This window comes from Myxocyprinus asiaticus, chromosome 47 (assembly GCF_019703515.2).
Source record: "Myxocyprinus asiaticus isolate MX2 ecotype Aquarium Trade chromosome 47, UBuf_Myxa_2, whole genome shotgun sequence".
In the NCBI taxonomy this organism is placed as follows: Eukaryota; Metazoa; Chordata; class Actinopteri; order Cypriniformes; family Catostomidae; genus Myxocyprinus; species Myxocyprinus asiaticus.
The window spans coordinates 13,010,878-13,036,721 of record NC_059390.1 but is presented as its reverse complement, the minus strand read 5'-3'; the positions used below and the strand labels follow the sequence as shown (position 1 = coordinate 13,036,721).

The 25,844-nt window shown below is 39.9% G+C and overlaps 1 protein-coding gene across 1 annotated transcript in view; it reads right to left on the bottom strand.

Moving 5' to 3' along the window:
* Positions 1-715: 715 nt before the first annotated feature.
* The window catches only part of pdzrn4 (PDZ domain containing ring finger 4), a 59,565-nt gene continuing 34,436 nt past the window's right edge, over positions 716-25,844 (bottom strand). Inside the window, exons 2-8 of the mRNA XM_051691432.1 lie at positions 23,466-23,710; positions 20,924-21,026; positions 14,311-14,409; positions 11,372-11,434; positions 10,343-10,444; positions 10,082-10,198; positions 716-3,189 (exon numbers count right to left, since the gene is read on the bottom strand). Coding sequence (XP_051547392.1) covers positions 1,597-3,189; positions 10,082-10,198; positions 10,343-10,444; positions 11,372-11,434; positions 14,311-14,409; positions 20,924-21,026; positions 23,466-23,710 — 2,322 coding nt within the window. The 3' untranslated portion in view covers positions 716-1,596. The remainder of the gene's footprint in view (positions 3,190-10,081; positions 10,199-10,342; positions 10,445-11,371; positions 11,435-14,310; positions 14,410-20,923; positions 21,027-23,465; positions 23,711-25,844) is intronic.

Below are 25,844 nucleotides of genomic sequence, written 5' to 3'. Positions count from 1 at the left end.
CCAAAACTACACATTTTGTTTGTCTTCTTAATCAGACACACCTGATTCAAATCATTAGCTCATTAGTAGGGGCTCTATGGTGTGTCAGATTAGGGAGACATCCAAAATGTACAGTGCTGGGGGTACTCCGGGACCAGGATTGGGAAACACTAGGATTATGATGCATGCAATCATTACCTTTAGTGGTTTTTGGTTCCAGTGTTCAAAGAGCTGACAATGGCAAGATAACTATTTAGATATTTATTTTGAGAATTCATCTCTATGCTTTCATTCTTTTCAGCATACATAATGAGAGTGATGCTTATCATGAAAGTATCCTCACAGCCATGCATTTGTAATCAAACAGATCTGATATTAACGTTACTCTCTGACAGGATGTCAGTTTACCAATGACAGGTGTGGTATTTGTGTGAGATGTGAATTGGACAAATGCCAATGTTGTCTAATTATGTTATCGCAGTTAATCCTGGCAATGTGATTCTTGATCTTGAGCTTAATTAGTTCAAGCAGTCAATCAAGAACAATAATCAATCAAATCCCTTAACTTTGTAGAATTCGTTTTAGAGACTGCAGAGAACGTAATAATTGGGGGCTCGTCCGGGATTTTAACCCGGGACCTTTGGCACTATAAGTACTACAATTACTACAAAACATAATTTGAGAAGGAAGGATTACAAAGCTGTTAATGTTTGAGTAATATAACAATAATTTATTCCTTTTTTCCTCATGTTGCACACCTAGAACATGTAGACCTGGCTACAAAGTTGTCTTATACATCAAAAAGACATTAAAAACATGACAACAATCACTCAAGGTCTCTCTTCAAAACCTGTTGTAGAAAAATGGGCCTCAATTCAAGGCACAATGAGAGTGGTAGAAATGATACATTAACTCCATGTTTATCAGTTGACTGAGATACAGACTTTATCATTTGGCATCATAAAGATGGAACAAAGGCTGCATAACTTATACGATTTAAAAATATATATATATATATATATATATAATGTTCATTAGTTACAGAACAGTACAAAACCCGTACGTATTGTAACCACTACTTTTACAACGCGTTATGTCAAAGAAATATGTAAACATGATAAGCTGAAAAGAAGACATTTACCTATGTAGATATCGATAAGAATAAAGGATATTTACATTTCAAGAGTTAAATGACAGAATGGCAGCAAAAGCTGACATTGTACATTCAAGTACTGTTTTTTCTTAAAACCCCATGAAAACTTGCCATTTATAAAATACAAATGTATGAAAAGAAACAATGCAGTATGTAAAATCCTTTTAAAACTGTCCTTTACAGTAACATTATAGTAAACATTATAGTAAGAAAACACAGCGAGGCCTGTAATGCTAGAGTATTAACTGTCGATATATCAAGCGAGAGTTTGAACATTCACATTTGAGTTTTGAGACCACAGCCAGTTGAGTTGAAATGCGTTTACACAAAGTATTACTCAGTTTCAAAAACATGAAAAATATCTGCATCTTCAACTTTATAAAATGGCCACTTGGAATGAGGCAAGTACATAAATGTAAGACCACACAGGAGTGGCGATCTTCAGTTCAGGGTGTCACTCATTGCTAAACGGTTGTGACTGAGAGGAAGGCATTGTGGACTTTAGTGCCCTCTGGTTCTCGAGCACCGTGGCTCATTAGCTCTTGAATAGTCATCCAATTGTCCAGGATCTTCTTGTTTCGTTTTTTCAGCATCTTCTTATGGCTGAGCTCCAGGATGCTTACCTCCCCACTCGCTGTCCCCATCGTCTCCCTGAGGCACTCCAGTCTGCTCTTTTGCATGAACTCCCTCCTGCGCCGCTGCTCTCTTGCCCTTGCTAGCTGCTGCTTCCGCTCTTCTTTACTCCAGTACCGGCCCATCTTCAGCTCACTAACTGCGTCGTCATCTGTGGTCATGCCACCACTACGTTCCTCACAGATCCGTAGGGCTCGTTCCCGTAGGATACGGTCTCGTGCAGGACGCCGTGCTATGTACCTGGTTCCGTCTGCCCGTACTTTAACCTTCCATTCAAGTCGTCCAGGTTGCGAAGGACCGGGCCGGCCACGGAGACTAAGGAGGCTGAGCTGGCTCTGGGAGTATTCCAGAGAAGAAGAGGAATGTTGTTGTAGAAGTTGTAGGTAGCTCTGATAGTGGCGTGTGCTGGGAGGTTGGGTCGCTGTGGTGTTGTTGTGGTAGGGTGAAGGGTGGTGGCAAGTGGTTTCAAATTTGCTACGGTTCCTTTCTCTTTCACAGCGCTCATCATCCGCAGGAAGGGCTGGGTCAGACTCTGAAGGGTTGCTAGGGCTTTGCTCGAGGCTGCTGGAAAAGGCTTGGCTGGGGCCTTGTGAACCAGGACTGGTAATGGGAGTCTGCAAGGGGGGTGTGGAGCTGGTGTAGGTATGGGCACGACTGCAAGTTGGGCTACTATGGCTGGGTAATGACAAGATGGGACTACTGTACAGACTCTGTGTATGTTGGATGCTTTGAAGGTTCCTCTGATTGGTCAGGTGGATGCGACGCTGTAGCGAGTGGTCAGGCGATCCTTCTGTTCCCAGTGGTGTTGAGCGGGAGCTTTCGGCCGTGTTATAGGCACTAGAGCTGTCTTTATCTTTCATTTTCTCACTTTGTAGTCTTTCAGGATGTTCGTTAATATCCGCAAGCTTACCACGGTGCAATCGACTTTCTATATCTGTTCGAGGTGAGTCATGCTTGCTTCTGCGCAGCTGGTGTGCCTGCATGATGCTCTGGCACTCGCGTTCGATGCTACGTAGTTCCTCATTGAGCATGTGCAGTTCCCGTGCTACACCGCCTCCGCCCTGCTCCGTCAGGCTACATTCGATAGTGCTGCTTCGCCTGTACACCAATCCGCACTCTCCGCCATTACGGATTTGGCACTTGAGCTCTAGGAGTTGCTGGAAGCTGTCTAACCCATTCTCAGACACTCTGCTGTCTTGACCCAGTTCCTGCCTGGCTAAGCTGATGGTGTCCATAGGAACCAAATGTGAGCTCACCTCCCACCTGTCCCGAAGATGTTTTTGAGTCCGTGTTTGGGTGTGATGGAGTGGTTCATGTTCAGAGCTTTCTTCAAAGCTGCATTTCACTCCACTGTCCTTCCCTAGAACGCTAGATGAACATGTTGTTGTATCTGTGGTTGTTGAGCTTTCCTCACGTCTTTTGGACTGCAAAACAAAAAGATATGATCCCTTTAATGCCTGTTAGAAGACTTTGAGGTACTGCTAAGGAACATACAGTACAGTGGCCCTAAAAAGTATTTGGACACTTAAGTCTTAAATATGTATGAATTTCATAAGATAACAAAATATCAAACCAAGTGGCATCTGCATGAACTAGACATCACAGTACTAAGTTCTATTTTCTGAGCCATTTAATGTTATTACCTTTAACCAACTAGTCCCAAGGTCATTTTTGCTCACAGCACACAGCTGTCATAGCAGAGTAACAGGTGCAGTTCATCACGTTAACTATGAACATATTTCACTAACGTTTGACAACCAGAAAGTGTCCAAATATTTTTTGTTTCAATTATCAATGGTATACCTAATGTTTGTCATTTAAAACCGAACTGTCTTTTTTATGTTTTGCTTGAATAGTGGGCTTGTGCTATCTTTGACATTTTATTTTCTAATGCAATGAAATTCACATTTTCAAGCATGACTTAATGACAGAACTTAGTGCTCTCTAGCTACATCTGTGGTTGAAACTTAAAATTGCAAGCATATTGCAGAAAGACACTTTACCTGAGGTGTGTTTCTGCACTGCTCTTCTAGCTGATGAATCTAATGATTTGAGCTTACCTGGACATCTCCTGTGTGTAATCATGACTGGGAGATATTCAGAGCCAGAGTCATAACCTGCTATTTTCATGTTGATAATGTTATTTGATTAAAAATTTAAAACAGAAATATCACTTGCTTTGATGAAGATACAACACTTGTATGTACATATTTTGAATGAATGAATGAATGAATTTTACACATATAGTGATGTTCTGACACTACTCTCAAAGCACTTTTAAACAGAACTGGGGACTCTCCTCAACCACCACCAGTTACCAGTATATTTTAATATACTGTGTTTTATCTACTATCAATGTATGCATTGTACTACACTTATCAATTTAAGAGGTGAAACTCATGATATGGCTCATATGAGTTCAATGGAAGATTTTATAATTGTTTTATTACATTGTACAGCCTTAGTTGATAATGCAAGAGAACTGTAATACTACAATAGTATGTCTATGCACTGCACACAATAAAATTGTAAACTAAAAATGGAAGTTTATTCAATCCGACCAATCACATAGCTAGAGTAAGCATACATAAACAGCTGCTTACCTCTACATGGCGTCGAGTCTTCTGGCATTCGGCCCCACCCATTGCCCATGAACAGACTCATGCAGTGACTCGGATCATCGGATGTAACTTTGCTGCAAGCATTCGCCTTCATCAGAACAGCTCTTCCATCCAAACAATCTCGTTATTCAAACAGAAGCTGCCGCAGCAGCTAATTTGTTTTTGCAGTATTGACAGCTACCATGTTATTTGTTATATTTTTACTCTGTCTTTCTTTCTATGCTCCGTTCGCCAAAGCAGTTTATAGCGTGAAGTTGCTTCCGCAAATTGGCTGCTCCAGCGCTGTATACATGTGAAACCGCTCAGTACGACTGCTCATATGTTCTCCTATGTAAATTTCCCACCCGGAGAGACCGGCTGCGTAAAGCTGCTTTCTGCAAACTGGATGCTCCGGCGCTGTATACATGTGAAACAGCTCCCTACGACTGCTCATATATTCTCCTATCTAAATTTCCCACCCGGAGCGGCCAGCTGCGTGAAGCTGCTTTCTGCAAACTGGCTGCTTTGGCGCTGTATACATGTGAAACAGCTCCCTGTGACTGCTTATATGTTCTCCTATCTAAATTTTCCATCCGGAGCAGTCCATCGCGTGAGCTGCCTCCGTGAACTGGCGCAGTTACAGCTTAATGCCATTCGAGTTCCATTACAGTTCCATTTTCTTTTTCAAATGTGAGAGATGCAAAGATGAACTATTCAATTCAACCACCATTTCAACCCCCTCAGCGTTTTAATCTGGTTCTTCCGCACAGGTGATTCTTGTCAGCCTCATTAACTCGCCGCGCAGCTCATTTAGGGCATGCTCTATCCAGCGATTACGTTCATCATCTTCTAACATGAATATCATGATTGTTTCTCTCTCCAAAGTACCCTTCTGAGTGTGATTATTCCATCCGGAACACAGGGGCTATCATACAACAGCGAACTCCTTCCAATCGGCCGATACTCTATTTACAACATCTTTTCAAACCAACGCAGACATTTTAGCGCAAGCTCGCTGCTGCACAGCACTCACTCTAACCATTCCACAGCATACTGCGGTTATACACAGCCTCTGTCCGAACAGACATGAGCTGAATTCGGCTCCACAAGAGGCGGATCACGTGCTGTGTCCCAACTCATTCATAATCATTCTGCAATACATCTCGCCTCCTCTCAGCATTCAAGCTCGCCTTGCAGCCCGATAACACAAAGCAAACGCTGCTACAAACTTCCACTCATCTCTACACTATAACATGATTTTCCCTCCTCCCGTCAGGACAAACGCTTCAAGCTGGTTAAATCAATCGATTATTTTATTTACAGACAGTCTTCTCTACTTTTGCCCTAATCATTGGATTACACACTTTATTTACAAGCTTGACCATACAACTTAATTGCTGCATGATAGTGTTCAACAATCTGTCATCATTTTACGCTCCACCCGAGTTTAAAATAACAGGTTTAGAACGACACCGAATGATCCAGCTTGGCACCTTGCTCTATATAACAATATTTCAGTTTTTCTATAGAATTTATTACAAGTCATCAATATAAACAAGTCGTTTTATTCATCACACTACAACAAACGGTGCTCTTATAGTATCTATTAAATCCAACTCCCAAGTACAAACTTCTTTGATTTCATACGTCCTCATCAAAACAAGATGAGTCACCCGTGCAAACAATATAGAGTTATGAAATGACTTGCATAATGTTGGAAAATAATCTACAAAGCTCCAAACCATACGCTTAAATTAATAAACATCAGACTACGGTATTCATCTGGGCACTCAGTTTCAGGTGCCTTCTATAATTTCATGACAAACCAACTTTAAACGACGTTGTTCGTATGCACACGCAAGCATGTTTCCTGACATTGTTTCACATATGTTCCCGACATTTAACCTAGCAACCAATTATGTTTAGGCCTCCACAGATGATATGTTTCCCATGATACCATGTTTTCTATTGGCTCAACACATCTCTAAGTAGCACAAATGTGCCATCCAGGTGCCGCAACTGTGGTGTCTTTCGGGCCATGCGACAAACTCCCACTACACTGCAAACAGTGCACACGCTGTCCAAGTGCCGCAACTGTGGTGTCTTTCGGGCCATGCGACAAACTCCCACTACACATCAAACAGCAAACGTGCCGTCCAAGCGCCGCAACCATTCACGTGCCACAACCGCGCCACGTATTTCAGACCATGTGTGTCAGCCCCCATGGCTCCGTAACCCATATTATGCCACTCATACCAAATGAACCATCACCCACCTAGCAACTGACAACAATTGGGCTGTTTCAGGTCTTCCCTAAACAGTTCACCATAAGCCTGCATCTCCACATCAATCAGTTTAATTCGAACAGTATCCCAATTCTGGTTCCAAAAACACCTAAAATCCATCCAGCTCAATTCCAGCATCCAAGATAAAATATACTCAAATCATTCCTTTCGTGTCGGTGCCACAACCACAGCAGCCCACAAAGACCTGCCCAAACACCAACCGCCTTTATATCAGGAAAGCACATCAAGCCCTAATCAACTAACAACATTCTCATTCGGGGTCAGGTGGACGCTTGCTTCATCCTCGACTTTACAATAGGCCAGCCCCACCATTCGGACGCAGCCGGGGTCCACCCCACAATGCAGGGCAGGCCCGCCTTAAGCACTCAAGGGCACTCCCATTCGAGCCGCAGTGGGGGTTCTCCCGCTCGACTGCAGTGCGAGCTAACTCACGTTTATTTGTATCGTGGGCTCCCACATTCGAAGTGCAGCAAGGACTCCCCCTTTCGAATGCCGCAAGGGCCCCCCATTATCAGGCGGAGAGGCTGAGATCGTTCTGAGCACCTAGGATTCACTCCTATACTCAGGGCGATCTGCCCTAGCGGTTTGGATTCATGCCTCCACTCGGGCGGGTCAGAATCCTCCAGTGCAATCCATCAAGTGCTCTCTCGTTCAGCTGCTGTGCCCCTTCATTCGGGGTTTGCCCGTTCGCTGCACAGGCCCATCCATTGAACTCTCCAAGCCTGGAGGGAGACTTAAGGTCAGTCCGGGCGGCTAGGATTCATGCCTCCATCCTGGGCAACCCTGCCCTAACGTGGGGCGGCCCCCGCGTTCGGGCATAACGATCCCTCCCGTGCTTTTCAGCTCTCGCAGAGCTCATTTACATGTGGCTGCAACTGCCACTGTCTCTTCAGTGCTTCCGCCTATTTTCATTCTCCATCTCTACCTATTCTACACCTCCCAGTTTCCTATCCCCCGAGCGGACCCTAGTGTGCGGCTGCCTCCTCTAGCAGCCCCTGCTTGTTCTATCATACTTTAGCACCTCTGCCCACCTCTCACAGGGTTCAGCAAGTGCTGCCCCATCCCTCAAATTCATCTCATCATTTCACACTCTTTTTGGGGGGGGTACAAGAGGCATCATTAAATACTTCGTCTCGTCTAGACAACAGCTCGCTGTCCCGTTTTCTGGCATCTTTTGGGGGGTATTCGTGCTCAGGTCAAGCCTCGAACCTCGAGCTCTTCGCCCAGGACAGCGAGCCACAAAAGTTTACACTATCCTCTAAGCAGGATTACTGAAATGGAGTTTTATAAACAAGGTTCGGGAGGAGCAAGGTCATTTAATCCGACCAATCACATAGCTAGAATAAGCGTACATAAACAGCCGCTTACCTCTATATGCCGTCGAGTCTTCCGGCATCCCTCCACCTACCCTTTCTCCTCCTATCTATTTATTAATAACTAATCTATGGCCAGGGGGGTATTCGTGCTCAGGTCAAGCCTTGAGCCCTTCACCCAGGACAGCAAGCCACAAACATTTATACTATCCTCTAAGCAGGATTACATTAACTTGCAGACTACTGAAACATAAAACAAGGATTCAATAATAATGGGGATGAAATATACCTAATTAAACATGAAAATAAAATACATATTAATTACAATAATACGTTTACTTTAAAAATTACTTTAGCAGTAAAGTTATAATTTAGAGATTGTAACACACAAAACAAATTAAAATGTACATTAATGTGCTATGAAATCGGCTCATTATAAATGACTTGAAGTGAACACACTGGCGGCCAAAAGTTTGGAATAATGTACAGATTTTGCTCTTATGGAAAGAAATTTGTACTTTTATTCACCAAAGTGGCATTCACTTGATCCCAATGTATAGTCAGGACATTAATAACATTAAAAATTACTTGAACAATTTGAAAAACATTTGCCATAGATGTGGCTGTCTTGTCAGGCACTTCTCATGCACCTTACAGTCTAGCTGATCCCACAAAAGCTCAATGAGGTTAAGATCCATAAAACTCTTTTCCAATTATCTGTTGTCCAATGTTTGTTTCTTTGCCCACTCTAACCTTTTCTTTTTTTTTTCTGTTTCAAAAGTGGCTTTTTCTTTGCAATTCTTCCCATAAAGCCTGCGCACCGGAGTCTTCTCTTTACTGTTGTACATGAAACTGGTGTTGAGCGGGTAGAATTCAATGAAGTTGTCAGCTGAGGACATGTGAGATGTCTGTTTCTCAAACTAGAGACTCTGATGTACTTATCCTCTTGTTTAGTTGTACTTTGGCCTTCCACATCTCTTTCTGTCCTTGTTAGAGCCAGTTGTCCTTTGTCTTTGAAGACTGTTTTGCTCACCTTTGTATGCAATTTCAAGCATTGTATAGCCTTCATTCCTCAAAACAATGATTGACTGACGAGTTTCTAGAGAAAGCTGTTTCTTTTTTTACCATTTTTGACCTAATACTGACCTTAAGACATGCCAGTCTATTGCATACTGTGGCAACTCAAAAACAAACACAAAGTTAAGCTTCATTTAACAAACCAAATAGCTTTCAGCAGTGTTTGATATAATGGCATGTGATTTTCTAGTACCAAATTAGCAAGTTAGCATGATTACTCAAGGATAAGGTGTTGGAGTGATGGCTGCTGGAAATGGGGCCTGTCTAGATTTGATCAAAAATGACTTTTTTCAAATAGTGATGGTGCTGTTTTTTACATTAGTAATGTCCTGACTATACTTTGTGATCAGTTGAATGACACTTTGGTGAATTGAAGTACCAATTTCCTTCCGAAACAGCAAAATCTGTACATCATTCCAAACTTTTGCCCGCCAGTGTACATTCCATGGGGACCTACCTTATAATAACTTGGACATAAAAACTTAAACAGACAATTGACAATGTAGATACATTGCGATCGGTTAACACACATGTATTGTTCGATTGATACGAGCATGACAAGCAATATAAGCTTCAACAACACTACCAGACAACATATACAAGCATTAAAGCAGGTAAACAACTTCGCCAAACAGTTAACAGATAAACATCCATCCAGACTGCAGCAATGCTGTCCTGAACTGCAGTGACTGACTGAACTGAACAGCGTAGTTTCCCCAGCCGGAACATGTGACAGCTGGTACTTCTTTTTTGTGTTTACAGATATGACGTAATGACGCAAGGATAAACAACATAAGCCTGTGATTTCGTGCCAAATCCGACCCGACAGCTCAAAATAATCGGTATGAGGTAAGGACATTGTTTTGAACACTGATTTTTTTAAGGTACTCAATCAATAATGCCATTTTGTTCATTTTTAACCAAAATAATCTTCTGCAGTGCAGCTTTAAGTGTCCAAACCCTTTTTGGGGCCACTGTATTCATATAAATAAATTCACTGCTTCATGTGTTCACACTCACCCGCTTTATGCAACCTGCTGTTTGAAGAAGGCCATCTTTTTTCTGTTCCTCTAAAATCTCCATCTTCAGCTCCTCTAGGAAATCATGATGGTCTTCATCAAGCCAGATTCCATCCATCTAAGTGAGAAAAGACCAATTGAATTCAGTCCAGTTTTGAATTAACATTCAAGACCAATGGAGCAGCAGGTATATTAATCAGAGCCTATTTGAAGGGGCTTTAGCACTGTGGGTAAAGTTCAGCAAAAATGCCTATTAGCTCACCTGTCCTTCAGATCTGGTGACGAGAAACACAATGGATCTGGAATTTTCATTTGAAAGGAGAGCGACAGCCTCTTCCCTGTCCTGCACATCATGACCATTTATCTGCAAGAAACATGGACACAGAGAGATAATCAAACACACACAAAGATAATGACAGACTGTCAGGATTTTCATACCGGAAGCACACTTCATCAGCGACAGAAGTGGCACAAAATTGCATTTCCTCACACACACACGCACACTCACAAAACTAGGCCCCCACTGCATGATAACAATCTCCAGTCAATTATGCATTTACTGACGGAGAGGCTTGGCATCGATTACTAAGACTGCCAACTGGGCCGCAGGAACCATAGCGTTTATAAAAGCATTCTGGCGGTACACGCCCAGACACACAATTAAGCAGCCTCTGACAGGTGCCGTTCATCTTTTCTTCTATAAAGTAATGGCACTGTCAGGGGAAGATAATAGGGGTGGAGAGAGTGAGACAGAAGCGTGTTGAACCGCTGTATTCATCTACCTCACTGTTCCATCCACAGATGCCTTGTGTCCTATCTTTCTCTCTTTATATTCTGCTGCTTATAAATTCTCTATACCTTTAACCCTACTGTCTCTGATGAATGTAAACCATTGGAAACTATATGTTTAACTGCAGTTTATCACAATGATCCAGTTTATTTAATAGTGGCTGGCTTAGTTCAAGATTCATACAGATGGACAAACTCTTTAAAGCTGTTCATCATCTGGAATCACAGGACAGTGGAAATACCTTGTAAGACTTCATGTTGGTTATTCTGCCAAACTTTTGGGACAAAAACATAAAACCCTATTTGGAGACATATTCAATTGGAAAAATTATTCATAAATAAAGTAAATATTGCTTTTCCCCTCCCCTAAAAATGCAAATGCTTTTTCTTGAGGGTTTGGGTTACACTTTAGTAATTTCAATAAGCTTTGTATATAAAAGCAATTGTGCTTCCAAGTAAGCGGGAGGGTGCCTGTGTCCATCTACGATTTTATGTAACCCACCTGTAAAATTCGATCTCCCTCTCTGATCCGTCCGTCCCTTGCAGCTATGCTGTTGGGCTCGACCTATAAACGATACAAAAAACATGGCATTAATATGTTGTGTCGAGGAGGAGGTGGTGGCTGGGCCGTGATGACGCACGCCCAGCAATGAATTGTCGTAATCAGCTGGGAGGGGAAAAAGACGAGCCAGGAGCGCCAGTTCGAGAGAAAGAGAGACACATGCGGCAGCTGTGTGTGAGTGTGTTCATGTTTCTTTAATTTCTATTATGTCATTAAAGTTATTTTGACTGTCCTGATGGTTCCCTCCTCCTTGCCCATCCTTTACCTGTTACATATGTAAATTGACATAATTCAGCTTACCACACCAGCATTAATTCTATGACTTATCACAAAATAATTCATTATTACAAGACGGGAGCGCCAGTTCGAGAGAGAGAGAGAGAGAGAGATACACGCAGCCGCTGTGTGTGTGTTTATTTTATGTCATTAAATTTATGTTGATTGCCGGTTCCCGCCTCCTCCTTGTCCATCCTTAACCTGTTACACTGGTGCTGAAACCTGGGAAGGAGGAGGGATGCACTGTCGGAGAGCCCTCGCCGCTGTTGGAGGGTGGTACCGGAGCGGTTTGCCAGGAGGCGGAGGAGCCCGTTGCCATTCGCTAGGAGATGGAGAAGCCGCTGCCGTCCACCAGGGGGCAGAGGAGCTCGCTGCCGGCTGCCTGGAGCAGAGGAGCCGCTGCCAGGGGCGGAGGAGCTCGCTGCTGGCCACCAGGAGGCGGAGGAGATGCTGACATCTGCTGGGAGGCAGAGGAGCCAGCTGCTGTCCGCCAGGAGGCGATGTCCAGTGCCATCACTGGCGTCGCGGAGGTCCGCTGCCCAGCTGTCCAAGGACCAGGCGACAGTGTATCTGGGGACTGGCGAGCCACTTTTTCTCTCTCTCGCCTCTCTCTGTCAATCCCCCTCGCTCTTTCCCTCTCCCCTCGTCTCTCATAGGGCTCCAGAGAGGCAGGGAAGACCTGCCGGCGGAAGGATGGCCGGAAGGGCAACACCTCCCCTCCAGGAAGGGAGTACGTCATGCCGGAGGTCTCCCCGGCCTGAATCGGGCAGTGGAGGAGTGTGATGAGGAGGAGGGCGTGGCCGGGCCATGATGATGCACACCTGGCACTGAATTGTTGTAATCAGCTGGGAGGGGGATAAAGACGAGCCAGGAGCGCCAGTTCATTATTTACCTGTTACATATGTAAATTGACTTAATTCAGCTTACCACACCAGCATTAATTCTATGACTTATCACGAAATAATTCATTATTACAATATATTAATTTGCATATCTGTTCTAGGAAGGAAAAACTGCTTTCAGACTGTTTGCAGGAGAATTCAAAATAACATGTCTCCATGATAAAAAAGAGCACAAAGGGAGTGGAACTATTTTTTCTATTTCCCTCCACCCCAAGGAAGGACATAAATTCAGCATTTTCCAAGACCCATAAATCAACTATATTCCAAACACACATCTATATATTCTATATGAATTGTTTTGTCTTATGTATTTATGTGTACTGTAAGTTAACTTTTCTTAATCTTAAATGACAGTCTCACACATCAGAGACATGCTGGTAAAGAACAGGAGCATAAAAACCTAACTGCAGTACACTGACACAAGCATCATGTTTGCATAAATGCATTTTTAATACATTTATGTTTAATACATGCCCCCCCCCCAGACATGTATTAATAGTACATTTCTGAAGGTTTTTTGTTATAGACCCTCTAGTGAGGATACAAAAGAGAGAGGAGTTTCAGGAACAAGTTTCAGGAGCAGTTCTCCCTTGTTTAATGTCAGGTGGTCTGCATTTACATATCTCTGAGCGAGAAATGGTGTAAGAACAGGCAATATCTGTACAATAATAGAGAATTCTCCCCGTCTCTGTTGAAACAGTCCTTTCATTTGCCTTTGGTGTGTAAAGAAGGTGAGAAGGAAAAAAAGTGCCATTTTACACTCCACAGGCGATGAGAGTGGTGCCATTGCCTGCTAATTAAAATCAGCAATTAAAACACTGAAAAGGAACTGTCTGTATGCCGAATAATTTTCCGAACTTGACTTGCTCTCTTCATGCTTGGCTCAGTTCTGGTAGACATTTATCTGGCATTTGAACTTTGGAAAACAGGACATTTTCCACAAATTTCCATATTAAACACTTTCAATTTCACACAAGGAATATGTTGATGTGGAAGAATGAGAATGGATCAGAGCCTTCTTCTTTTAATTAGTTTTCTGAAAATGGAAATTGACATTAAAGAGGGTTTGGTCAGATTAATTTGATTGCCTGCGTCAAATCTGATGTTCGGTCACACATCCTATAGGTGACAGCAACGTGTGCTGGTGAATGAAACACCAAATTACTTGTCTGTTTAAAAAGAAAAAAAAAAAAATTCCAATTAATTATCAATAGATTTTTTGTCAGACAAGTTTATAATTGATGCCTAATTTTACCATTATAGTTGAAGTGTTTAATTTCTGCACCACAATCGTCACCAAATAGAATTAGAAAAACGATTGATTTAAAACAGATTTCCCGAACCGGTCTGCCCTTGGTAAGGTAATCCTGGCTCAAACTCTCGCCGTTGGTTGCGCCAATGATGCTATATCGGAATGCTCAAACTAACAGAGCAATGTTTTGATAGCACCACACAGCCACAGTTTTTATACTTTTTTGGGAAATCATAAAAAATTGTTCAGTCAGGACCACTTCCAGCAAATGAATACTTGAATTGAATACTTTATTCACTTATAGACGATTAAAGCAATCTATTGGAGTTGGCAGTATGGTTCTGTTTTGGGCAAACTGTCCGCCCATCCATGCAGCCATGCATGGACAGAGCAGGAAGTGCAGTGAATAAATATTTTCTTAACAGTTAAATAAAACTAAAAGTACCCACCTGGCCAATAAAAATGGCTGCATCCTCCTTATCATCAGTGCGGTAACAGAGAGTCAGACCCAGCTTTTCCTGAGTGTTCATTCGACAGAGCTCAACCTCCTGTAACACACATACATACCCAGATAAAAACATGTAAATCATCCATGGATTTCTTTGTTTATTCTATTTCAAACCTAACATAAATACTTTACAGTTTACTGCTTTCTTTCGTATTTCAAGGGCAGGGAAGATGAATAAACGCAGTATATACTGTAAATAGAAATCTCAGTTGTAGCAAAATGTACCATCATAGCAACTTTGATTCAAAACCCAATCAATTACCTTTAAGTGTGTTTTCCTGGCAGATATTTTGTATCAATGAAATTTATATAAATGTGAGAATCAGCTAAGTACAGTTCAGCTCAGTACAGTGGCTAAAAAACTTTTAAATTGACCTCTGAACATGGCAGAATAACATAACAATGGAATTGTATTATTAGCACTGAAACCACAGTGAACATTATTTTGTGCACAATCAAAGAAAGAGTTAAAATAGCCTTTATATTATAGGAAAATAATAATAACAAATCCTATAAAATCTAATCATTAAAGAATCTTATGAAAGCACATACACACTTCTCATCTCATAATTCAAGGTTATGATTAACAAATATCTGGTACAGCTCAGCAGGAATAGATACTCTCTTATTTAGAAGATAAACAGAGATTATGGTGTTGATTTAGAGCTTTATTCACCTATTAAACAGTTTTGGCTTTACATTAGATTGAAATGCATGACCAGTCATGACTACAAAGAACATCAAATGTGTCCTACAAAAATATTTGGTCCATCCGAAATCTGATCTATTTAGGCAGACATAGGGGAAGATATGTCAGAACTGATTGCTGGCATTAGTGACAAAACTGCATTTGAGAAACAATCATTTGTCAAAGGAGAGCAGTTAGCCATAGGTAGGTGTACCACTAACCCTGAGCTCGGCTCAGTCAAATAGAACGGCTCATTTACCGGTCGACAGTCCTGTTTGAGCACTAGTGTCATACATCAACCAGACCACCTTCCACATTAACTAGATTTACTACTGCAAGTATATGAAGTTCCCCCTCTTCTCTTTCAGGAACACATACACCAAACTGTCAAGAGTCCGTATTTGGTGAATAATTTCAAAAAATGAGATACCAACGCATTAACAGCCACGTCTATGGTGTGACATAAATAGGCAAACTCATTCTCGTATTTTAGCTGAACCAGGGTTACTGTCAGTCCATACAGTGGATGCAATTCATCACCAGCAGCTTTAATATGGCTTCATATTGATCTGTTCAGGAAGCTCAGCAATACCTCATATCTTCTCCAAGTCTATTGTTTTAAGCCACAAGCCTATCAAACTGGATCAGCTGATCTGCTCAGCAGAATAATCCACACAATCTCCCTTAAACTTCCACCCAAAAATCGGCCAAATCTTAGTGATAATTTTACAGGCAATATAATGAATCCAAGGATATCCTGCACATTCGGATGGCTAGAGCTGTTCTCTCAGACTGTCATTAGTTTCCTCTTGACCTGATATAAGAGATCTGCTCATGATAGACAGACTGAAGTTATCTTGCATAGAAGGAGCTCATCCAAGCAAAGCAATGCAGACTGATCCAGGACTCAAAGAGGACAGAGATTACTTAAAAATCATGCATATATTGTGAAGCAGTATTCCCACTGCACAATTTATAACGTGTATTTCATGATAAATCCAGTTTACAGCATAATCGTACTTATAAAACAGTTAGTTCAGGTCCTCTTATCTGATTGAGTTCCAAGAGTGATGATATTTAGTTTATTACTGTTTATATAACATTAGAAATAACAGTATAACATTTCACTGTGTTACTTCGGAAAAGACATCTGGTTGCACAAGCTGTTTGTGAAGCTGCAAAAAATCTTAATAATGAAGATTCATTAAGAGATATGGATTTGTTTTCCTAACAAATATGAGCAATATGAGACCCAGTAGGACAGAACATTAATGTCACTAAAACAAAACTAATTACACCTCAGTGGAATCTAATCTGGCCCTCTGTTTATCAGTCAGAGGTATAATGGCATCATTTGGGAGTTCTCCTGCTGTAACACGCAACTTAACTCATTAATAGAAGTGGAATGTGAGTTTTACACTTAAATGAACCAAAACATACCCTTTAGCTATATATATATAAAAAAAGTTTATATTGGTGTTTTGTGGCTTTTAGTCCATGTCTGTTAACTTAAAGCAAATATACACTTTTAAAATTAAGAATCTTTCCCTTCTGGGGAAATGGTTAAACTGTGTGTGTGTGTGTTTTGAAAACATTTTGAAACACTTGACTGAAACATTTCTCATGATCTTAAAAATCTTTTGATCTGAAGGCGTATGCTTAAAAGTTTGAAATGAGTTTTGTAGATCAAAATATAATTGTGCCACCATATTAATTTATTTCATTATAAAATTAAAATTTAATAAAAAAATTGATGAATTGGACCAAATAATAAAGAAAAGCAGCCAATAATTGCCCAACATAGATGGGAACTCCTTCAATACTGTTTAAAAAGCATCCCAGGGTGATACCTCATGAAGTTGGTTGAGAAAATGTCAAGAGTACATGTCTGCAAATTCTAGGCAAAGGATGACTACTTTGAAGATGCTAAAATATAACACAGTTTTGATTTATTTTGGATTTTGTTTAGTCACAACATAATTCCCATAGTTCCATTTATGTTATTCCATAGTTTTGATGAATACTATTATTCTAAAATGTGAAAAAAACAAAACATTATAATAAAGAATGAGTAAGTGTTTCAAAACTTTTGACCGGTAGTGTGTGTGTATACATATATATATATATCAGCGGCAAATTCTCAGGGCCAGCAAAGCCTTCTCTGCTGGCCTAACATGCCAAATAAATAAATATTTTTCATCCTTTCATTCTCAATCACGTTTTTGCATGTATTTTTAATCACTTTCCACTCTTCTACAAACAAATAGAGAAAAATTAAAAGTTTACCCAGTCAGAATTTATTCCTTGATGCTTACAAGTGAAGTGTGACAACTGTTTCACAAATTGCATGCATCTGAACTCCACCCCATCAGGCCTTCAGAATTTCCACAGAATCCCTCAACAGTGCAAATGAATGGGCAACTAAAGTCAGATTGTCAGATTCATCAGCCAATCAGATTGATTTATTTGTTCTTGGTGGGTGTGATCTTTAGGATATGTCCTGGTTGAGGCCTTCTAGCTGGCCTTGAGTGACGTAATCACGCTTTAAGTTACGTCATTTGAAAGCGAAGAGCGCAAGATCGTCATCACTGCCGCTATCGCCATTGAGAAAGAGATCCTTATGGATTTAAAAACACGAGATGTTCTGCATGACAGTGTGATTGCTTAATTTATTAAAAAGGAAAGGAGGACTGATTTTCACTTCAAGTAAACTGGTAAGTGCTTTTTGCATTGTTATAGCAACATCAGGAGTTTTCTAAGTGTAAATTAGGCTGCTGGAGCATTCAGTGTCGGATCAAGTTTTGAAAAGTAGTGCTGTGTTCCATTCAACTCAGAAAGTCGGATTTTACAACTTCCTACTAGGAAAAGTGCAATGGAATGCATCTTGAAGTCCGAATTACAACCTGTAGGCTTGTGCAGAAATTCTCAACTCCGATTTCGCCGAGATGCAGGTGCATGATGTGTCACAAACATGTCGACACCCAGGAAGATATACAAAGTAAGTGATAAACATTCACTTTATTAAGTAATATCGATAAATGAGTTCGTTTCCACGTTACATGATATTAAAGCTTGTTTAACAAACGCCTGCAGAAACAGGTGTATAAAACATTATAATCTCTTTTGATAATCGTACACCTGAAGCACAAATGCTGCATTGTTTATCAGTTGGGTTGCTAGGAGACATCTCTAATGAGAGTCAAACCCCTGCTAAGCTAACGGGAGCGTTGCAGTTTTGTTTCCTTAAACGCCATCTTCCGAATATCGGGGAATGGAATGCATTTATGGTCGGCGATATCAAGTAGGAATATCCCACATCCAACTTGAATGGAACGCAGCATAACTGTGTACCCTGACGAAATGAAATGTATTTCAAGCAACATTTAAATTGCAAATATTATTATATAGATTTTTCCTGTAATTATAAAATAATATAACTAAAAAAACTGATAAAAAAGCATTCATGTTCCATATATAGATCACATTTTTGTACATTTGGATAGACACTGACAATATGGATGCATTGACAGCTTCTAAAACATAAACATTTTTTACATTTATACAGCTTTAAAAGTGTAAAATTATTTACAAATGCTTTGTATTATAACTGTATTTGTATAGTTACATTTTTACTAATTTATAGATATTTTTGAGAATTTTCATTCGTTTTATCATTTTAAAGTTTAGCCTTGGTTAAAGTGATGGAATCCTTCGAACAAGTTTAACATGACACCAAAAACCACAGAATAAATTAAAGCCGTTATAATGTTAAATTAGATCAATGTGTTAACTGCACTAAGTAAAATGTGATGAACATCTTAAATGGAAAGTATTGACAGATTGATAGCTCTTTCTCGATTCTGTGGGTGGTGGTGCATGGCCGTTCTTAGTTGGTGGAGCAATTTGTCTGGTTAATTTCCGATAACGAACCAGACTCCGGCATGCTAAATAGTTATGCAGCCCCGTGCAGTCATTGTCCAACTTCTTAGAGGGACAAGTGGCGTTCAGCCACATGAGATGGAGCAATAACAGGTCTGTGATGCCCTTAGATGTCCAGGGCTGCACGCACGCCACAATGGGTGGATCAGCGTGTGTCTACCCTGCGCCAAGAGGGTGTGTCTACCCTGAACCCCACTCATGATTGGAACGGGATTGCAGCTATTTCCCATCAACAAGGATTTCCCAGTAAGCATGGGTCATAAGCTCACGTTGATTAAGTCCCTGCCCTTTGTACACACCGCCCATCGCTACTACCGATTGGATGGTTTAGTGAGGTCCTCGGATCGGCCCTGCCGGGGCTCCTCACAGGCCTTGGCAGAGCGCCGAGAAGACAATCAAACTTGACTATCTAGAGGAAGTAAAAGTCATAACGCTGAACATCAACAATATTCAGTATATGTATCTGGTGAGAAGCTACAAGTGGTCTCCAGTTATAAATACCTTGGTGTCATTATAGACTCAACTCTCAGTTTCAGAAAACAAGTTATGCAAGTTGTTGCAAAAACAAAATTTATCGTAAAGAATTTTTGATTTATTCGTCAATATCTGACATGTGAAGCCGCTAGGATTTTCTTCCATGCTATGATTCTTTCACATATAACATACTGTTTAACAACTTGGCCTTTCACTACCAATACAATAATAAAGCCTGTACAATCTGTATGCAAACAAGCTCTCAAGGTTCTGGATAACAAAATGAAAAGCTATCATCACTGTAATATAATGTCTACTTATGGTCTCCTTAGCTGGGAAAACCTTATTAAATTTCATAATGCTTGTTTAATATATAAAATTCTTAATGGATTAGCACCCCCACAATTTGCCACATTCATATTTCAGAATAAATTTGGGGACAGATTAACAAGATCCAGAATAAGAGGGGATATTGTCGTCTCAAGGAGGAAAACATCTTTTGGCCAGACAGCCTTTACAATAAGAGCTTCCCAGTTTTGGAACATGCTTCTATTAAATATAAGATACAGTGATTCGTACCATTTGTTTGCATGTAATATTAAAACTTGGTTAAAAAGCAACCAGACCTGCCATCATAGTAAGTAGTCACACGTTTGCCTTGTCTGTCCTTTTTGCTTTGTCTGTGTTTGTCAGATTGTGTCATTTCTGGCTTTACCTTTGTTATCAGTAACAACTGGAATTTTAAGATGAAATATGTGCCTGTGCTAACTGTATGTTCAATAATATTTTATGTCAACTGTTTGCATTTTATATGTTTTACTTTGCAAGCTGCTTTCTTCATTCTTTTAACTGTTCTTCACTGTTTGTGTTTGTTTTCCTCTGTTTTACTTTTAAATGTTGTTGCTAACTGTTAAATGCTGTTAATTGTCTATTCAACAGTATTGTATGTGAATTGCTTGTATTGTATTTGTTTTACTTTGCATGCTGTTTGTTTCATTCTTTCAAGTATTTACCTTCTGTGTTCGTTTGCTTTATCTTGTACTACTTGTAAATGTTGTTGTTTTATTATTGTTTTAATGGCTAATTTAACATCTGGCCCAGGGACAACAGTTGAAATTTAGCCACTTGGCTAACACTGGCCAAGTTGATTAATGTGCACTGTCCCTTAGAAAAAAATAAAAATAAATAAATAAATCTCATTGATTACACACAATAAAATGAATGGATTAATTCCATGAATTTAATAGAAGTGTTCATAAACGTGTACTTCTTTAAAGTTGTTCATATGTAAAATATTTTAATTTTAGATGCTGTCAGTATGTTAATATTGTAAGTTTCAATGTCTAAGCAAATGTAAGTGAGCTAGAAACCATTTTATATAGGAATACCTACGAATACTCTTGTGATCACATTGCAATATTAAACAAAATAGGGACTGTGGCTTTTTACTCACCTCACACTCGAATTCATCAGCCTTGTCCACCTCTGCCTGAGTGCTGGATACATACTCTGGACAATCAAAATATTCATGCTCCATTGTCTGAATGGAATGACAGCTGGGAAAAGAGAGAATGAGAGAAACAGACATTATGCACTAGGCTAGATTTGTGCCCAGAATTCTATTTGCAAAACCAGCTCAATCAGTGAATCACTTTACACAGACCCTGAAGCCATGCGTTACACTCCACAGAGGATAACAGAATTTGTTTGTAGTCAGGACGTATATAATTACAGACAATACTCATTAATCTGTTAACACATTATGCTGGGGTACAATTGCAAATGGTCTGTTCCAGGATCCAGAGCAATCTGTGCAAAGCCTGGATGCACACAAAGGCACACACACACACATTACAGTATTTGTTTTTCCAACCTAGTCTCATAGAATGAACGTTACTATAACTACTATATTTTTGCAAACTGACTTTTACATGCCACATTCTACATTTCATTGTAGTTTCCTGGTGAAATGAACTCAAGAGGTGCCACAACAACTGTGTGTTTTATTTACTTTGACAAAAATCACAAGTTCAAAATCTGATTATTGCTTTATAAACACTTATTTGTCACACTATTACTCACACATTGTTGTGTTATAATAATGAAACACTTTTACTCTAACACATCATTTGAAAAACGTTCAATTTTAGTGCTTGTGTTACAGACTCACCTACATTTACACACTTATTTCTAAGCGATTAGCTTTTGCTGTAGCTAACCTCATAGAGTACTGGACTTGGACTCTGAAGTACACTGTTCAAGACCAGTCAAGCACGCAAGCTGACACATGAGACAAGTGTCATAGAAGCAACACGAAATGATGTGGTTGCTTTTCATTTCACATTTTGTTTTTGGACACGGTTAGGTTCAGGCATTGGTTTAGGGTAAGGCTGTCTGTTTTGTGTGACTCTCATTTTATTTGAGATCACTACTGGTTAGGTTTAGGTTAAAGTTTTAGGTTAGGGAGGTATGTTTTACTCATTAAAATATCCAACAGTTATTCACCTTAAAATCTTGTCTGATTACAACACCATTTCACTGGCTTTTGGCGCCTCCGCTGGACATTTCACTGGAAAACTGCAGCCAAATGTGTACTGAAGCAAGTAATTTCGTTTTTCCAATGTGTTGCCATGGTCACCTAATGTTCATGAGACCAAGCTGTGTTTTTCTGTCATGGTGGGGACATTGAATTGACTTCTATTCTTTTTATACTGGGCTAATGATATTTTCTATCCCCTACTCCTGAACCTACTGTAACTCTCACAGAAACATACATTCAAACAAATGAGTTGAACCCTTAGTGCCAGGATATCTGAAGACTCAAAATCAGAGGTGAGTGAATAAGTCTTTAATGAAAAAACAGAGGTTCAGGGGGAAAAACAAACAAACAAAAAACAGAATAATATCACTGTAGGATGCTGGTCGGCAGTGGAGCACAGAGTCCAAAAAATAAAGAGAGTTCCATAAAAAATCCTTAATCAGGAACTCGGCCAGTTCAGGAGGCAGTCCAATTAACAACTATTGTCGTGAAACAATGAGAAACTCCAACAGGGTCTGAGAACAAAAACAAAAACACAACTGACAAAACACATGACTGACAGAGTGAAAAAAGACTGGTCAACTGAGCAAGGCAAACGGCACAAGACAAATCGACATCAGACAGCAAACAAAGGGGAGCTAAAGTATGGAGAGAAATCAAGAGAGTAAGGAGAGACAGGTGCCGCTGATAAATGAGCAGCCATGTTAATCAGACCTGAGCGAATAATCTGCGAGGTCGCGGCCATAAAAAAACCCCGAAAACAAACACACGAGGTGAGGGAATTCACGGAGACAGACAAGAGAAAAGCAGGTGGATAACTCTGCAATCCTGACACTTAGTTTTGTTAAAGAGTAACTGGACATACACAAATATATATACAGTATTTAAACACAAATGAAACAAACACAAGTACATAGGGGCTAAATGATCTGATTTGGTCCATAATTTTGTGAAGGGCTTGAGGAGTTGTCTTATTTAACCAATGTGCCAGTATGTTTGATATTTTAACACTCCATAAGGTTTTAATCACCCTGTACACCACTCATTACAGGTAATGGATAAAGTAAGCCACTAAAATAATTACACATAGGCTCTGGCGTGACTTTACGATGGCAGTGGGGGATATTTAATTGGGGGAGGGGGTTATGGTGGTTGCCTGGCGATGAAGAAATTCTTGACAATAACATGCACTGGTGGGACACCACTGATATTCATATTCTGTTGGTAAAAAGAGACTTACATGTACTAAGGTAAAATTCCACATGTTTTAAGAACAAAATGCATTTGACAGAAAAAAACAAGATGATTACCGGTCCACCTAAATGCCTAAAATCCTTTTTTTTTTAGCTTTTGCATAAAGGTATGGTGATGGTCATGTTAATAAAAAAGCATTAATGCTAATAACATTGTTATAACAAAATAATACACTTGTAATAACATTATTAACAGTATATACCTGTCTGACAGTAGGAAGGGGCATATGTCTGGCACAGGTGGGGTAGTGGGTCTCATCTTAGCCAGAGCCATGATGTGTTCAAAAGTTATGTCCGTTTGAGTACACACGTCCACCAAACACACTTCCTGTAAGTTGCTCTGGTTTTGGGATGAGGGGCCCCGCCTCAACACCTGCACCACAATGGGATCTTTCCGCATTGCTTCCGTCCCCTCATGTCCAGACTTTGAAAAGTCACGCCCATTCACCTAAAGAGAACAGAGGCCAAAACAAAAGAATTGCAATTAATTAATTATTTACTATTATTTGAAGGTGTTTGTACAAGCTCCATTCATATTTCTGCAGGGAATTCCTGTTGAAGTACATCTGGCACTGTTCAGCTTATTGTTGGCTCAATTCACTTTTTAAAGCCCTTTTAAAAGGCAGACTGATTTAATTGATCAAATTATAAAAAAATATTACATTCAGAGTAATTATTTCAAGAGAGTTTAATATTCTTAAATAAATGCATGTTTGTATGGGTATGCTCATCTGTCATATGCATTTAACAATCAGCGTAATCATTGTGACATCTGACATGTTGCACTTGACACCTGTCAAAGCTGCTATTGGAATTCACTCACCCACTTCAAACAGTTCTCTGCCTAACCAATTAAATGAGCTTGTTATAAACACAGAGTGCCCAGCTTTTCAACCATTTATTTTGACATAAACATACCTCAGGCAAACACACACACGTGCACACACTTACCAATCTCACTAATGCAGATCTGTGACATTAATGAAAGTGTGACATTATCATACATGCCACAACTGAAAATATTTGTATGATTAGTCTTCAATATTCATGAAGAAACGTGGCCCACAAACATACACAACACAGAAACCCAACAATAAGCAATGAAAAGTAAGAAAAGAGTGTAAGAAAAAGTGTGCAAGAAAAAGGTACTTTTCCTAAATTCCATCAAATGTATATGCACTTAATGAACAGACAAGGTCATCCCACCTTTATTTCACCCCCAAATTGAGTTAATAGCATTCCTTTATCAAAAACATAAAAGGTATCCACAAAATAACCTTTCACATCAGCCTTACTTGCAAAAGCATTGAGCTTCTTAAAAGCTCATTCAAGTGATAAATTACAGCTTTCATTTCCTGAGAGAAAATACCATCATTTCATCCCTATGTTCTTTCAATTAATTATGGCTTGCATTTACAACAAGTTCTGCAGAGCTGCTTCACATCTTGTCCTTGAAGCACATTTAGTTTTGCCCTGAACATTCTATATTTCAAGCCAAAGAATCCCCTGTCCCCTTAAAATGGACCACATTCAGAGTATGCCATACTCAAGTTAGACAGCACTAACCCAAGCTGCCATTCCCGTTGTGACAGGCACGATGGTCAGTCTGCTGCTGAGTCCTGGAACATGGAGTGCACCATACGAATGAACTGATTCTGTATTAATCAGCTAAAGCTGGATCAAACTGGGTCACATAGTGTACAGTGAGTCTGCAAACTTACTGGGACTCCAAACCTGAAGCCCCTAACATGCTTACATACACACTTTGTCTTCCTTTTAGCTTTCCTTTCCTTCTAAAAGGACACTCTAAAGCTCTGTTCCAAAATCTAGTGCTACCTTGCCGTCTACTCCATTTATAGGCAGCTGCTTTCTAAGGCAGCATCCTAACCATCATGGAACCTGATTTGGAACACTCTACTGTATATAAACAGCAACTCCATGTGCACCATACAGTTAGCGAAGCTCATGTCAGGTGCATATGAGATGCGACTCATAATTGATTCCAATAGAATACACAAATATTGGGTAAAACCATGGGCGTCACTTTGTTTTAAAAAGTGGTGGGGACAGTTTGGGGGTGGGGGTGAAACATGAGGTAGTAAAACTCATGAATATTAATTAGGTTATGTGCAGATAATGTCAAATATTCTTTTACTGTTTAATAAAATGTAATTCTTGATCACAAATTCAAACACTCCAAAAAATATTTCACATAATTAATTTGGTAACGAGTCGAACATCTAACACTATCAGTCCTGGGATTTTGTTAATCAGTTGATAAATTCATGGATCTGTTACTATGAGACAGAATGACTGATTGGTCACATGGTAACATTTTCACATCTAGTACAAGGAGTTCCAGGATCTAATCCACCCTAATATAACTTTTAATTTTAATGAACAAAGATTGAATCTGTGCATTAGTGGATGTATATCATGAGAAGGGAAAATGCAAACATTTGTTTGCATTTTGTTTACAATTTAACTTAATGGGGTACACCAGTGTTAACAGCCGTAACAAACGAGCACTCAAAATAAAAAACTCCAGTGTTGGATCGTCACACACAAAAGAATACAAACTC